This window comes from Oenanthe melanoleuca, chromosome 19 (genome assembly GCF_029582105.1).
Source record: "Oenanthe melanoleuca isolate GR-GAL-2019-014 chromosome 19, OMel1.0, whole genome shotgun sequence".
NCBI lineage: Eukaryota > Metazoa > Chordata > Aves > Passeriformes > Muscicapidae > Oenanthe > Oenanthe melanoleuca.
This window is the reverse complement of record NC_079352.1, coordinates 9,358,447-9,374,817: the sequence shown is the minus strand read 5'-3', so window position 1 is coordinate 9,374,817 and position 16,371 is coordinate 9,358,447. Positions and strand designations below refer to the sequence as shown.

The 16,371-nt window shown below is 43.7% G+C and overlaps 1 protein-coding gene across 3 annotated transcripts in view; it reads right to left on the bottom strand.

The window, feature by feature from the left end:
- Positions 1 to 4,612: 4,612 nt before the first annotated feature.
- Positions 4,613 to 16,371, bottom strand: part of AUTS2 (activator of transcription and developmental regulator AUTS2) — a 760,670-nt gene continuing 748,911 nt past the window's right edge. For all 3 annotated transcript variants that reach the window (XM_056506763.1, XM_056506765.1, XM_056506764.1), the window contains exons 15-19: positions 15,494 to 15,635; positions 14,889 to 14,966; positions 13,579 to 13,662; positions 12,518 to 12,740; positions 4,613 to 7,507 (exon numbers count right to left, since the gene is read on the bottom strand). In XM_056506763.1, coding sequence (XP_056362738.1) covers positions 6,268 to 7,507; positions 12,518 to 12,740; positions 13,579 to 13,662; positions 14,889 to 14,966; positions 15,494 to 15,635 — 1,767 coding nt within the window. In that variant the 3' untranslated portion in view covers positions 4,613 to 6,267. The remainder of the gene's footprint in view (positions 7,508 to 12,517; positions 12,741 to 13,578; positions 13,663 to 14,888; positions 14,967 to 15,493; positions 15,636 to 16,371) is intronic.

The window sequence follows — 16,371 nt, the reverse complement described above, 5'->3', positions numbered from 1 at the left end:
AGGAGAAGGGTTGGCTCTCCACTCACACAGCAAGGGCAATGAGGGTAGAGAAGGAAAAACCAGAGCCAAGCTTTCTGCTGGTATGATGCAGACAGCTCTGGTGATTTTCAATAAACCATTTTAATCTATGTTCTTAGAAAATCTGGCATTAATTTTCCCATCTCCAAATGAAGCAATTTTCTTGCTTAGTCCTTGGCTACTCCTTTCAAAAGCTAGGTAATGGGAAAAACAGATAGATGTGCTGAGACTTTGAGGAGGTCATAGAACAGAATCAAAACCTCCTGGGCTGGAAGGGACCCACAAGGATCATTGAGTCCAACTCCTTGAGCTGACATACACTAACTCATTTTCTATCTACTATTCCTACAGAGAAGCATCTTTTATTCCCTTAACACAGGCACAATGTGCTTTGTTGCTGGACTGTAGCACCGCACAATTTAAACCTAACTCTCCAAAATACAATTGCCTCTGTCGAGCTGAATGCTCTGGGTATGGACACTTCTAGTCCCTTGTACTAAATGTGACAAAGTAAGGTCACTCCTTCGTCAGCCTGAGCAGTGTCTGCCACTGCACAGCTGGGATTCTGTCACGTACACAGGGGGACAGGAGAGCTCCTCATGGAGCAGACTGGCATAAAAATAATTTACAGCTGCATTCACCTTGCCCAGAAGAGCAGAGCTGTCCCATCTTCCTAAACAGCCTACACGTTTCAGGCTCTCTTTAACCACCCTCTTGTGGTAGCACTGGAGAACAACATCTTTTTCTGACAGGCTAAAACAAATCCAGTTCTGCTTTGCTGTTCTAGGATTAATGGAGACAAAACTTCCCTTTCGGCTGGCAATAACTGGACATTGGTTGATACCTTCCCCTCTTTTTTTTAATCAAATGAACTCCAAACACATCATGGTAACACCAAACAGACACAGAGGCCCCAAAACACAAACTACTGAAAATCCTTAGAAGTTTTAATTGTCTGTAAATCATGCAGACAACTGTTCTCTGTAAAAGAAAAAAAATGAAAAAAATCCAAGCTTTTGATGCTAATGGAATTTCTGCTGCATAAAACAAACCCCCACAATGACAATGATTCAATGGAAACTATTATGAGGCTTTGAAGATGCAAAGCAAAAGATACATTTAATAAATATACTTGTATTTGATAGGTAACATCTTTATGCAATGAGCTGATTCAATTCTCACTTAATTATCTTGTCTTGAAATAAAGATGATTATACGAGGGTGGATAGCTCAGTTCCTAGGGCTAAATTCAAGTTTTACAGTAGAGAAACATATGAATTGAACCAAGAAAAATGCTGCACTCAGAGAGTTTCAGTACTAAGCAGTATGATGATCAAACAAGCCACATTAGGTGGTAAAATACAACAAATCTGCCCTTAGTAACCAGAATGACCACAGCCCTTATCAGCTTGGGTCAATACTTGAGCTGCTTATCAATGAATATGTGAAACTCCTTCACAGGTAAGTTTAGCAGTCTGAGATGCCACAAGTTGTTAACATGGAGGGTTAGAAGTACTTTCTAAAACCAAAACAGCAACGCAGATACTCATCTCCTGCCACCCTGGACTCTGCAATTTGCCCAATTCAGGCTTTTTCCTGTTCTCCAGTGATTGGGCAGTAACCCAATTGCCCTGGGTGGCTCCTGAGATCACTCAGGCAGTAGGTGCCTGGTACTGCACTGGTGACTCCGTGTTTGGGGATCCCAGCAGCACTTTTCCTATTCATAAAACAGGGATAATGCTGTACTGAACTCTGTATTACCAGACCAGCAGAGGATGACAGATGACAGAAAAACAGACGTGTGAGATTGTAGGGTGGCACCAGGATTTTATACTTTGCTCCTTGCTGGATCAAGCTTCTTCCCTGGTATTGTACCTGACACCACATGTGCATTTTGATGTCCATAAATACCTGTTGCTCTATGTAGCCTCACCGTGCACAAATGAGGAGGGGGATATATTTTGTGACCAAGAAATATCTTTGTGCAAACATGATTTCAGTTGCAAGATACCACTGGAAAAAGAAAGGGGTGTGACCCCGATAGATACCACCTGGGAACTTTCAGCTTGCCCACAGCCAAGGACAAACAGTCCAAGCCCCTCAAGCTGGAGACAGGGCATAGGGAGAACAGTCCTCACCTGCAGCTCTAGTTCTCCTTGGTTAGCAAAACTGTGGAGGTTTTTACACAGGTTTCCATGGCTAATTCACTGAAGCCTTCAGTTTTAGTATGACTAAAAGGATTTTTGCATTCTAGCTGCACTGGACAATGCCCAGTTGCCCCAGTCAGGGCACCAATCATGGTGCAGTCAAAGTAAGAGATGGATTTTGTCCCAAAGAGCTTCATGGAAGGAATGACATGGTTTTTACCATGCCATGTGCAGGAAGGATCTGATGGGACCGGGACATCTGCAGGGCAGGAGGCAGTGCCACCACTCATCTGCATGCACTTCTCAACCAGCTGAGTTAGAGGCCAGCCTCCACCCAGAGTTCAGGCAGAGTCACACTCTAAAGGAATTCTGACTGTTGGAGCTGGGATCCTGCTCCAAACCACCTTCTGAAGACAAGCACAGGTATACCCCAAAGCTGGCAGGCAGAGTCCAAAGAAGGAAGTTGGTTAATCCAGATGGGACTTAACTAAGCCACTGTGGCAGTACAAAACCCTGTGTAAGTGCAGTCTTTGGTCTCTGAACCACTGTCCACTCTTCCTTGCCACAAACCAAGCAGCAGGCCAAGGAGCTCCTCTGTAAACTTGGTCCGTGCCCCAGTGCCTTTCAGCAGTCACCTGCACATGTGAAGCTGTAATTAGAGCTCAAAGAACCATGCTAAACATTTCCCCAACAAGGCACAGCCAGAGCAAATTAAAATACTTGCAGTAAAATCTTCCCCACCTCCATCTGCCTATATTCCAGTCCAGCAAGGAGTACAGCTTTCATGAGCTCCTGCAGGCAAAGGTAAAAACGTTGTATATCTATGACTTTTGGAAAAAAATCTGCAGTGTTTATTGCTGCCTATGTAAGATTTAGCTGTCCTAGGCCATGAAAGAGGACAGGACTGGCAAAGAAGGCAGCAGTAAGGTGTGAAAAGCAGAAAACCAGGCTGGAGCTAAGTCTTAGTAAGGAAAACCAAAGATCAAAACAGGAAGTTAAAAAAGAAGGGAGCAAGCATGGCATAAAATGACCAACTTATTTGGAAACAAATGTTAGGACTGTTTTCAAAGATTCCTTTTCTATGCTCTGTATTTGGCATCTCAGCTGGTGATAAGAAGCTGCTAAGTGGCAAATTAATTGGAATTTGGGAAGGTGGGACTTTAAAACCTAAAGCAAAGTACTGGTTGCTATAAGCACACTGAGAGTTTTCTATGATCAAATTCACACACAACCTACAGAATTAATACCTTATGGCTCATTTCATTCCCACAGATGGTATCCGACATAGTCTTTAAATGAAATTCATTTCTTAAACACAAGTGAATTCAAAAATATAAGATTTAAGACAGATGTCCTGAATGGAAAACCCTTCAAAAAAGACCAAATTGTCTATACCTGCAAGCTAACATCCCTGTATCAAACTTCTGAAACACAGTGAATGCACCTGAAGAAGTTTAAAAGCAATAAAAATCTTGTTTCATCTCTTACTACACTTTTCAGGCATATTCCTCTGAGCATCACCAGTACAGGAAGACTTGACACGTGGATCTTCAAAGGCGTGGAGCACTTAAATTGGATTGAATTCAAAGGGACTGAAATGCCTCGGTGCCTTCTGGGACTCTGGGAGTGAGGGCTCATTGGCTTAATTGGGAATTAAGGACCATCAACAAGAGTTTGCTCAGCACCTGGGAGGACAAGGATCATAGTCTGGACAATCAAGACCACGTTTCTTCCCCCTGAAGACGCTGCCAGAGCTGTCAGGCTCCTCTAACAAGGATGAGATGAGCCTGGAAGACGATGCTCTCAATCAGACCCTGCCTCGTGGGGCTTCTCTCACTTGCTCCCGTAGTTACATCCTTCTGTGGCCATCCAGACCTGCCTTCCTTCACTAACTCAGGTTTTTAATGATGTGCATCCAGCAGACTAAGATTATGGTCTAATTAAAATCTCATCCAAGTAGGGTGTTACTATATTTTAAAGAATCTGGACAAGCCAGGGATCTGATCTCCTTTTTGGTTTTTTTTTCCTGATTTCTCTATCCATTTCGATAAGATGGCTTATCAAAGCTTGCCATTTCCTTTACATTTTGAACAGCTACTCCTGAACAAAACCCCACTGTTGGGAAAAAGGACTTCCTCCCCATAGCAACGATGGGGTACTGCAAACAAAGAAGCACCTAGCAGTTTAGTTCACATTTTTTAATAACATGGCACAATTTACATTACACAAGTCTTCTCTGAGGAGGAAACATGCTGAAGATTGAGAGCCGCTTCACTTTTCTGTTCACATAGGATCTAGAAAGGACTTTATTACATACAGGATAAACAGCAAAAAGGTTTGTATATAACAATCTCTTTACAATACTGAAAGCTACCACTACGGTTCCAGTGTACATATTCCTCAGGGTTGGGACTTTTTTGTACTTTTCCTTTTGTTTGTTAAAAAAAAAAAAAAAAAAAAAAAAAAAAAAGAAAAAGGAAAAAAAAAAGAAACACTGCACAACATCTGGAGTTCACAAAAATCTGAAGCTCACAACTAAACCTTCAGTTGACTACTAAAATAGATCTCTGATCATTAGAAACAACTGTTTGTAGTTAACTTTTTTCTTTTTTTTTCTTTTTTTTGCCAAAACAGGGTAACAACTTCAGATAGCACTTTAATACACTAGAAGACCAATGGAACTAATTTTATTTCATACATATATTTTACAGTCCAGTAGACAAGATATTGAATTCTCTCTGATAAAGTCATATTCTCTCCAAATATTTAGACAAGAAACTTAACACATTATAAAAAAGTGTGTTATGAAAAGACAGATTTCAGAAGATTGATGCATATTTTTTAAAAGGACCATGTTCTTCAGGTTATTTAATGTCTTCTATGATTAGGGAACAACAAGGCTGACCTGTTAACTATTCACAGACTTTATTACCAACTGAAATACAATAAATTCCATTATGAAATCTGCAATGGAGTTTATTAATTAAACTACTGATCCACAGTGAAAACATATCCATTATTTAGAAAAGTATTTGCTTTCTTGTAGGATTTGTTTCAATGTAGCTAAAAATCACATAACACAAAAAAATGTGTGTACAGATAAAAATGACACACTGGCAATAAAACCAGACACGAATGGCTATAAGCAGATGTTCTTCCCGAAATAAATTTGACATGTTAAGTGACAGAAGTTCTGGAAAATCTCCAGCATTTGATTATTACCATTTAACCCAGATTAATATGACTGAAACCCAATCTGCCATGACTCCGTACCAGTGATCACAGAGCACTAACCCTGACACCATCCAAGGGACACACACCTCTGCAGCCTGATGCAAGGGTTCACACAGAAAACTACACCTCTGAAGGGCTGTTCTTCATCAAAACAAGAGAAACAGGCTTCCATTAGAAATGAGTTTGTTCAGGGAAAATATGACTTTAATTATGTTGTGTGTTGAAAAGGCTCCTTTGAGTTATAAAGGCTTTTGTGAAAAGCCTTAAAATTCATTGCATAGTTGAAGGGGTTTAGCTGTCTATAACAATATAAGTAACACAGCATAAGCAGACTGTGTTGATCAATATTAAGTTTGCAAATAGCACAGTTTAAGAAGTATTAATGTATTATGTTACTTAATTTTATCTATTTACATTTGTACAAAGTAAAGCTTTCATCTTACCCTTTTTGCATATATGAACCATTAATCCATGAAGCAATCTTTTTACATAAATATCTACAATTGACTTCACTTCTGGTTTGAAAGAGCTTTGTAGGGTTGACATTGGTGGTGGCTTGTTTCTAGTCAAATCACTCAGACTGATGTCTTGTTCTTCAGTTCAAATTCTGAAATTTTTAAACTAGAAATAAAATAGAGTAGGAGACACGAGGAACATATAGACTTGGCTAAAAGATCTGGAAAATTTCAACATATAATATACAAAAAAAATCATTTCAAAATCTTTGCACTCAGGTCTATACATATTGTACAGTGGGTGACATCCCCAGTCTGTATCAATGACTAGTAAGAAGGTCTTTATATTATGTTCATTTACAAGGTTTTTTTTTTGTCCCTCTTGCTCTGGTTCTCATCGAGTCTCACTCTGCTTATCGAGCTTCGATGTCCTTGAGGGTGTGAGAGGGAGGCCTCTCTCTCATCTCTGTGGACAGAGGAGTAGTCCTTCTGGGAGAGCCGGGCCGCGGGCCCAGCGTGGAGATGAGAGGCGGGGGGGCGCTGAGAGCCGCCGTGGGGGGAGTTTTGTTGAGGAGGCCGTTCTGGTGGCCCGTGGGGGGGCTGAGGCGGGGGTAGTGCATGCTGGGCAGGCCCGGCGTCAGCAGGCCGGGGTGGGGCAGGTGCCCGTCCAGCGCGGCGGGGTGCACCGAGTGCAGGCGCGCGTGCTCGTAGTCCTCGCGCAGCATGTGCAGCCGCTCCCGCTCGTCCAGGTGCGCGCCCCGCTCGTGCTCCCGCCGCGGGTCCACCGACAGCGGGTGGTGGTGGTGGTGGTGGTGGTTGTAGTCGTGAGGTTCCCGATCCCTGAATGACCTGTCTGCTTCGTACAGCCTCGGCGTGGAGAGGCGATGGAGGGGGTCGTTTCTTAGCAAAAAGTCTCTGCCCAGGGGGTCTCGCCGATGAATATCCAGCTCTCTGTAGGGATCTCTCAAGGGATCTCTCATTGGATCCCAGTGGAAAGAAGGATAGGGGAAACGTTCCCCACCAGGAATTGGGCTAATTCCCATAAAAGGGGTCATCATGCGAGTCCTGTCCAGGCCACTGATGCTGTTCATGTGATGTATCCCAGTCACACCTACCGTCATGGGCATGGACACTAAAGGACTTGGATGGACATTGGATGTGGATATAGGTGGTGGCTGATCAGATGACCTATGAGTCTGAGGTCCCTCAGGCTGGACATCATGGTCTTCCTTTCGCTCTTCCTTCACCTTGACTTCGTTGTTTTTCTTCGGGTTATCGTAGGCGGGCTCGTTCTTCCTGTCGGCCTCGCGGTTGGAAGTGCTGTTAGGCCTGGTGCTCTCCACAACGGGGGGCCTGGCATAGGGGGAAGGAACCCTGGGCATCTGCTTAGACTCTTCCACCACTCGGCTTTCATGGCTCAGGCCTTCTTTCTCCGAAACGTAGTTGTCCTTCACCTTGTGCTCTTCAACGTTGATTTCCTTCCGAGATTCGGAGTGATCCCTCTCTCGCTCTTTGGGTTTCTCTTTTTCTCGAACCTCGGGGTTCAGATGGCTCCTGATCTGCTCACTTGAGCTGCGGTTATGTCCGAGGGAGTTTACTGGATGGATAGGTGCTGGCGAAGGATGGCTGGAGTGTCTTTTCTCAATGCTCTCCCTACAAGAAAGAGAAGTGTGAAATGAAGGCATGAGAAGCTCTGCAAAGAAAACAAAGCATCAGAGTGCCTGGCTTTCTACTGCGGCTTTGCAGGGAGCTGGTGACCTGCACCAGTAAATGCACTGTGCCTCTGGCACACCCAAAACTCCAGAAGAACATCCCATCTCTAAACTTGACCTATTCTGTTATCTCATCCAAGCAGCAGCAGATCTCCAAAGCTGCTCTGTGAAGAAGCCGATTGAGATCCCAACACTGAAGTCCACAGAAGGCTCCCATGGGAATCTAGCCCTAGGACATGTATTTCAAAGTCAGCAGCCTTAAATAATTGCAAAGAAGAGAGAGAAAAGTAAAAGCATACTAATTTCATCCAAAAAGTGAGGCAATTTAATCTAAATTACATGGTTAATAGTATTCTACCTACTTCCTCTATTAAGAATATATTTGGGAAAATAGATTTCTATTTTTTCAAATGACTTTCAAAAACATTTCCAGACCTATGTACACTACTAATTTCTCTCCTCTATTATCTTCAAATGTCTAGCTTATCAATTTACTTCTAACAATTCAATTTACTTCAAACTGAGACAAAATCTTTTCAAGTACCACCAGTACTGATGGTGCCAAGCCAGCTCTCTGACAGGAAGGCACATCCCCGAGTGCACAGAGACCCTCAGTGCAAGTGTTTAACAGAGCTGCCCCATCACACAGATTCTGTGCTGACCTCCTCAGCAGAGGTAAGCCTGCTCTGTCCCTCCATCCTTCAGACTGGCTCTGAAAACATCATGCCTGGAGTCAGCTGTTCCTCAGGTGACCAACCCTTCCCATTTCTAGGTTAAAACAAGCTGAGTGGGACAGGGGCAGGGCTACAAATTCAGAAAACACTGGGAGTTCATTCCATCTTTCAAACCTAGTTAATGGTGCACAAAAGATTGGGCAGTTATTGTCTGGCAGTGAACAAAAACCTAAATATGGAAATGGGTTCCATACCAATTATTGTCAGGAAGCAGTGTTGACCAGGAATTGTTATGGGCAATGCTAAATGAAAAAGCTCTCCCATTTAAAACGAATCAAATTCACAAGGTGAATGTAATCCCTCAGTTCCAATGATTTAACCTCTTAGTAACTTCAATCGACCTCTGAGTTGGAGTCTTTCCATAAAGAGAGCTCCACATACTCAGTGCTGGACATGTGCTGTTTGCTGAGCATGGAAATTCTATTTCCACGTGGGATGAGGGACAATGTGCTGTTAAAAGCAAAACTTATTTATGGCCAGAAACAAAAACACAAGAAGTTCTACCACGTAAGGAAGAACTTCTTTCCATGGAGGGTGGCAGAGCACTGGAACAGGATGCCCAGGGAGGTCTCTCTGAAGACAAAACCCACCTGGAACATTCCTGTGTCCCTGCTCTGGGTGGCCCTGCCTTGGCAGGGGGTTGCTTGGAGGGGATGATCTCCAGAGGTCCCTTCCAAGCCCCACGACTCTGGGATTCTGTGGAAAGGGGAAGCAGTGGGGCCTCCCCTCAGCTCCACTCAGTGTGTGTCTGGGTGCTGCTGTCACTCAGGGCTGGGACATGCCAGGGACACTCTGGGCAAGGTGAGCAGCTCTGGCTGAAGGGAGGTGACTCCAAGGTGAACACCTGCTCCTTCACCTGTACAATTTCTGCCACCTACTTTTTTTGCTGAACTGTCTAAGATTTGTACCTCTAGGTACTTTTGGACAGTGAAACTGCAGCAAATGCAGAAAAAAATGCCTGGGAGAAGGAAACTCTCATTCTAATGTCACCAGGTACAAGTTTTGCTGTGTCTAGACTGAACAGTTGAAACTGTTGTTTCATGGGTCATGTCTGAGAGACCTCCAAAGTCCGGAATGTGACTCTTGGAAAAGACTTGGAAGACAGAGCATCAGATACCAGCCCCTCCTTGTCTGCACTGTCCAGCACTTCACTGCTTGGGATCAGCTGCTGCCTTCATTCAATGGGACCTGAACAGTCTGGAAATTACATCCTGGATCTCATTTCTGTCCACTTGCTTTCCACCAAGAGCTGAGGTATTTGATTTAACAGCTTCCAGATCTGGACACAGGGAGACCAATTCAAGGCCCTCCAGTGAAGGATTATCAACATGAAGGTTCAATTCTTTCACTCTGCTGGGCAAACACTGGCTTGTGGGCTCTGCAATACTTAATCTTTTATTTATTTTGCTCATGGGACTAGTTCTGAGAGTACCCTTAATTGTTTTATTTCCCTAGGAAAGCTCATTCAGTCCTTTTGTTGGTATTTAATCAATTTTCTATATAATTGATATACTTTAAATGACATATGAAATTTAGAGAAAATAACAGCTGTTTTCTGTAATTAAGGAGAAATATATGTGCAACCAAAATGACAAATTCCTTTGCCAATGTCATAATATCCAATGACAGTGTTGGTAACACCTCAAGAGGCTCCTGATTATCCAGCTCATTTCAGTGAACTGCATGTAGTCCAGAGGACAGAGAAGGAATAACTTTTTAATCCTCAAACTTAACAAGAACTCCTTAGGTTGATAATATAAGAACAGCTCTAAGCCACTGCCTCCACAAAGAAGAAACCTAAAATCTCATTATCCAATGAGCTTATTACCAAGAAAGAGAAATTCTGAGGCTGTGTGCTACACTGAAAAATACCTTCATATGCTGAGGTGTGTGCCTCATTATACTGATTGAAAAATCAACAGGTTCTTGGTTTGGTTTAATCCTCTAGGATTGCAGACCCCTTAAATACCACTGTGATTATACTGGAAGTGTTCAGTGACATCTTTTAAACAAAATACCTCTGAGAAGGAACAAATCCTGCTTTTCACATTTGTTATTTTTACTGATTTTTTTTCCCTAACGTTTGTCTGGAATAAAACAGTCTTTTAAAAAACCCTTCCACAACTTCAATCAGTCACAGGATCCCAGAATACCCTGAGCTGGAAGGGACATGCAATGTTCCAGGAGCAATCAGGGCTCTGCAGTGTCACTCCCAGGCAGGAAAGGGTCAGTGCTGCAGCTCTGTGAGGAATTCACCTCTCCCAGTCTGGCTGGGAGGGGCTGTGGTGCACAGGCCATGCAGCTGATCCAAGAGGAGACCCAGGGATCTCCACTCATCCAACACCAACCTTAGCAGGGGAGCCCCAAGCTCAGAGGGACCTTCCCACTGCAGGCAGGAGTTGAGGTCAATGCTTTTGGCTACCTGGGCCATTTCTGGGTTGATAAGGTTAGACCTGTGATGACCAGATGATTCTGATATGAAATCAAACCTCTGGGTGTGATTCCCAGCTCTTCCTGCTTGGGCAAATTAATTTCAAATAGATAGCAAAGCTTGGGACCTCAACTAGAAAGGTCTGTGCTCACCCCACTGGGTGCCATGAATGTTTAGGAAGAGGCAGGAAGGGCTCTCAGCTCCTCAGACACTCTCTCCACAGGGAGCACAGCTCTGAAAAGGGATTCTCAGCCTCTCCTCAGACAGGCCAGAGTGTGAACACCAGGACTGCACTCACTGCAAGCTGGAACTGTGCACAACTGTGAGGGATGGATGATGCTTCCTGCTAAGCTCTCAAATTATTGAATAGAAGTATGTTCTGAGTATGATATGGAGTTCAGGCAATGCCAAAGCAGCTTGCAAGGAATGTCTTCAGTAAGGGATTTTCTTCAGCAGAACACTTAATGAGAAAACAACAAAACAGCAACCAAAATAATCACATAATTCTGCAGACTACCCAGATCATAGTAACTAAAATGCTTTGCCATTCAAGCCAGTAAAGTTACTCACATGCTTAAGCCTTTTGCAGGACAAAAAACCCAATTTGTAACAGCAATTTCTTTTGAAGCATTAACATCAGACATGAAAATAATGAAGCTATGCTACCAAACAGAAAATATTCCAAATGGAAAAATGTAGGTGAAAAGATCTGTAGTTCGCCTTTCTTTTAGAACAACGTAGAAAAGCTCTTACATGGAGTTTTAGAATATCTAATGTGTTAGCATAACTTCTTTTAGAAAAGGCTGCTAATGCTTATCTTTGGGTTAGTGACAGAGAAGTCAGAAAAGCACATCTCCTAAATATTCTTTTAGGTTAAATATTAGAAACAAATAGCCATTATGTATTAAAGTAATGTGCAAACTTCACAGGAAAGCCATTAAGCCACAACTGAAAAAGCTGAAATCAGCCTCTCCACATTTTTCAAGGAAGGCATGACACTTGCTGAAGAGCAAATTTTTGTAAATTTGGTACTTCAATGTTAAGAGGAATTGTTACTGAGTTAACTGAATAATGGGAACAGTCCTGACAAAAAAATAAATATGACCAGATTTTACTTTCCATTAACCCTTCCCAGCCTGGACATGTGAGCATGCAAGTCCATGTAAAACACTGACTAGAAACTGTGTTGGAAGGTGTGTTAACAGCAGTGCAAGTGTAGGGGCTTTTTTGAGGAGAAAGAAGGTGGTTTTCATGAACTGCATGCTCTGAAGCTTGCTGTGCTTTGGCACATGACATTCCTGGGGCATTTTAGTGCTCTCACCTCACACCTTTAGCACTGGTCCCTCTGGTCAGGCTGTTTTTGGAGGGGGGAGGAAGTGTTACTTGTTTTGCACACAAGGTTTGATTTATAATGTTATTTAAGTATTTGAAGGTGCAGATAAGCATCTGGTGGACTTCAGAATCCTTTTTTCCATCCTGTCAGGCACTATCTCCACATTAACCCTTCATGAGACCTACGACAATGTGACCCACATGGTAACAGTGGGTGACTTTGATTCTATTCCCACTTGACACTGCCTGAACTGTGCTCCAGCAATGCTCCTTCAGTGAAGTGTGAAACCTTGCAGAGGGGAACCCCTGAGCTGGAAACTGCCACCCTGGGGACAGCTCCAGGCGTGCCTCTGGTGAAGCTCTGGCTTCACAAGGTGCCAGGCTGGGGAGGGTTAAAAGCGGAACGGAGCCCCAAGCTTTGAACTAGACAATTCTTGGAAGTGTTCTTTCGTACCTTTCTTTGTCATCTTTACTAACAGATGAGTCTCGTTTATCTACATCTCTATCTCTGTCATGAGCTGCAGCAGATGAACTGCGCTCCAGCTCTCCTGGCTTCAGCCAGGGCGGAGGGGTCGGGAACGAAGGAGGAGTTCGGTGCAGTCGGTTCCAGGGCTCGTGAGGGTTGCTAAAGCTCTGCATACTGGGGCCATCCTTGTGGCCGAACATTGAGTTGGGTGCTGAAATGGTGAAGTGGAAAACAAAAAGGTTTAAGAAAAAGGTATGCTCTAGTGAAGGTACTTACCAAAATAACTTTTACAGCACTCAGAGTTAAAATGAATACATATTATTGGGAGCTGGAAAAGGAAAGGAAATTAACAGAGATTCATTAGAGGGTCTCATTCCTAAAAATGGGCAGGCATCTGACAGCTCTTTTAATTGGAAAGGGAAATGCTGTGGATAAAATTGACGAGGGATGAAGGAGTAAGATAAAAGTGACAATGATCCTTATTCCAAATGTTTTGGAGCTATCAGGAAATGACCCTTATAGGGACTATAAATAATGGAACTTGTTGCATTTGATCCTGAACCAAAATAAAATAATGTGACCAAAATCATGCCAGATTTGAAGTATGAAGAAAGAGAGTGACTTTTAAAAGGATGATTTTCTGTGACTGGCTAAATTTAGAGAAATGTTGATGATCCTGGACTAATAAATGCAGGTTAGTGATTTTTTCCAGGCACATGGCCTGGATTATTGGTGAGAAAGGCAAAAAAAAAAAAAGTCTCCATACACAGCTCCCTAGCTGCACACATTATTTACTTCTGAACATGCAACAAAACCGTGGGAAATTTCACAAACACTCAAAGGCTCTACTTTTATTTTTGTTTAATGAGCAATGTAATGGTAACATTTAGCACTAGCTTGAACCCAAACTATTAAGTAATTAACAGAAAAGGATTTACTGACATCTGGAAAAGGTCTCTTTCCAAACTGCCATCTCGTCAGTACAAAAGAGAGCAGGCAGCCCCTGGGGGCCTGCAGAGCTCAGGGCAGGGGCGGTGCCCGGTACTCACTGACTGCGGGGTTCCCGAGCCCCCCGAAGGCGTTGCTGCCCACGGCGGTCAGGCCGCTGAACGACGCCGGCCGGTTGAAGGGCTCTGCAAACCAACACAAACAGCTGAAAGCCCTGAGGCTGCAGGGCCATCCTCTGCACCCCAGCTGTGCCCAGCACTGCTGCAACAGCTCCCCCCACGCGCAGCAGGGTTCAAACCACCTTTCTTCCTGGTCACACCCATGGCATCATCCCCAGAAAACTCCCTCTTAAAGAAAATCCAGATGTTAAAATGGTTATGCTGCTTCATTTGAAACCTGCAAACGTCTCCAGTTTTACTTCCCTTTATTTCCTTTCTCAGGAAATGTCCCTTGCTAGTCAGACTATCATTAACTCTGGCAACTGTGCTCCAAACACCTTCAGGCCATGTCTCCTAAACCAGAGCCAGGGTATAAATGAAATGTCCTGTTCCACTGATATGTCATGCTGGCCTGAGCAGTCTGTGATTTCCTTGAGGTTTATTGCTAATACTACACAAAAAACTAGTATGGACTGAAAAATGCTGGAACAATTTTTTTAGTTAATGCATACAGGCAGCAGGAAAGTCATATAAAGCAAATTCTCACTTTATTTTGGAGCAGTCTAACAATTTTGATGAAGTCACTTCTGATAAATACCAGCACAGAAAAAAAAAGAAGCCCAAAGCCAGCAAAGTGCAGAATATAAATCTGCATTGTCTGTTTGCTGTACCAGGTTGGTGACCCTCCCAAATCCTTCCCCATGCAAAATAAAATGCCAATTTAAAGTCTTGGATGCTCCCATAAGGAGCAGATCACTTTATTACAAAAGCAGTAAGTTAGAAAGGAAATAACAGCATCTGCTAACTTGGGTGGTTCTGGTTCTAAATGTGTACTCACTAATTTTCACTAACTGACACATGAAGCCAGATCCCAAGGTTTTAAAGCTATGTTTCCTATTCACTTCAATGGAAAAAACAGGTATCTAAGTAAGAGTTAGGAAAAGAAACATCTGTGTGATCCAAAGCCTTGCCCTCAAGGCATTTTTTGGACTGGTTTTAAGCCTAACTCCAATGAAACCCAACCAGCCCTGTCACTCTGCTCCTCTAATGTCCAGAAGTATTTCAAAACACACTGTCAGTGACACTTCTCTGTGTATTCAGAACTTCTACCTGGGTAAAGACTAAAATGAAACAGCTAAAATGTGCCATTTGTAAAGGCTGATAAGCAGAATACTCAGAGTGTCTCCACCCAGGAAGTGTGTAATTTCTCACTGGACAGTCTGAGTTATTCCAGGGGCTGAGGGAGGACGTACCTAAGTGAGCAGCTGGGTTGAGGAAGTTGCTGTGGTGGGGTGGTGGGCCAAAAGGGGTCCCGGCTGGATGCCCCCCACCTGCCAAAACAAAGCAAAAGGGGTCAATTCCCAGCAAGAGGGGTCAATTCCCAGCAAGAGGGGTCAATTCCCAGCAGAGGCACAGGCAGGACTGGCTGTGCTCTGGGCTGTCCCTTCTGTACCAGCTCACTGAGCTGACACTGCTGTGCCCTGCTCCAAAGAGCAGCTGCTTTTCCAAACACAAATACCCAGTTAGAGGATAAGGGATGCAGGGGAATGAATGTTCCAGGTCAGAAACAAAAAAGGAAATGCGTGTGAAATACAGCTTGTTTCCAAATCTCATCTCCATGATGCATCAGACATCATATGAGGAAATGTTCCTTCATTTACTACCTGTGCAGTGTTTCAGCAGGTTGAGCTTTTTATAAAAGCATACAGAATCCTTTTTAAATATTTATCAAATAGACTAATAGCCCCTGGCATGTCTTGCAGAGAGTTCACAAGCCAAAGCATATGGGAAATTCATGGCAAGGATTAGCATTTTAATGAGCAAGGAGCAAGAAGGGGATTTCACTTTCAGTACTCACTGGCTGTGGAGAAGAGAGTTGAGGGCCGAGCCAGGTCATGGGGGTGGTGGATGGCTCCAAAAAGGCTGGGGCCTGGTGGCCTGCTCAGAAATTCTGGTTTCAGGCCAAAGTCCAGCTTGTGTGGATCAGACTGCATCTGTTTCTGAAATGGAAAACAGGACTTGGAAGAGACTGTCTGAAAAGGTAACAACAAAAGGCACTTCCAGAGTGATGTGGGTAGAGCAGTTCATTCATATTGATGTTTTAACAAGAATATTGGTTTTTGGGACCCCGAGCACGGGTGCACAGCTCTTTTCCTGGAAGGGAGATCTAAGGCAAAGAGGGAAAAGCTCAGGCTCCTGCATATATCCTGCAGATTTCACCAGTGTTTTTACATATGCTCACATCCACCCCCCTCCAGGGTGTTCAGCACAGAGCTGTCTTCAACAACAAACATAAAACTCTCTGAAGAGGCCTCAGACACTTGCTGAGCTGTAAGGATAGGTCTGTCCCACAGTAATTAATGGCAATGTCAGCTTGGCCCTGGTCCCAGGTGGGCAGGGCTGTTGATAGAGCAGACACAGACACCAGAACCACTCATTTCTGAGGGAAATGCTGGATGCAGAGCATCCTCCAGTGCCCCTGAGGCTGCAACAAGGGGCTGAAAGGAACCAGAGGGCAGAGCAGGAGTGGTTGAGTCCCACTCTGACAGCTCCCACTCCACACTCAACGTGCTGCATGTCTTTATTTACATGTTTTAGAGTCAGCAGCCTCCCTTTTGTGAGGGGAATTTGCTGAGGCAGCTGCATTGTGAGTGATAAGTGCATGAAGGATGGGCTCTTCTTTGTGCCACATCCTCATTTCAGTGGTGCCTACTTCAGTAGTTTTATAGAATGAAG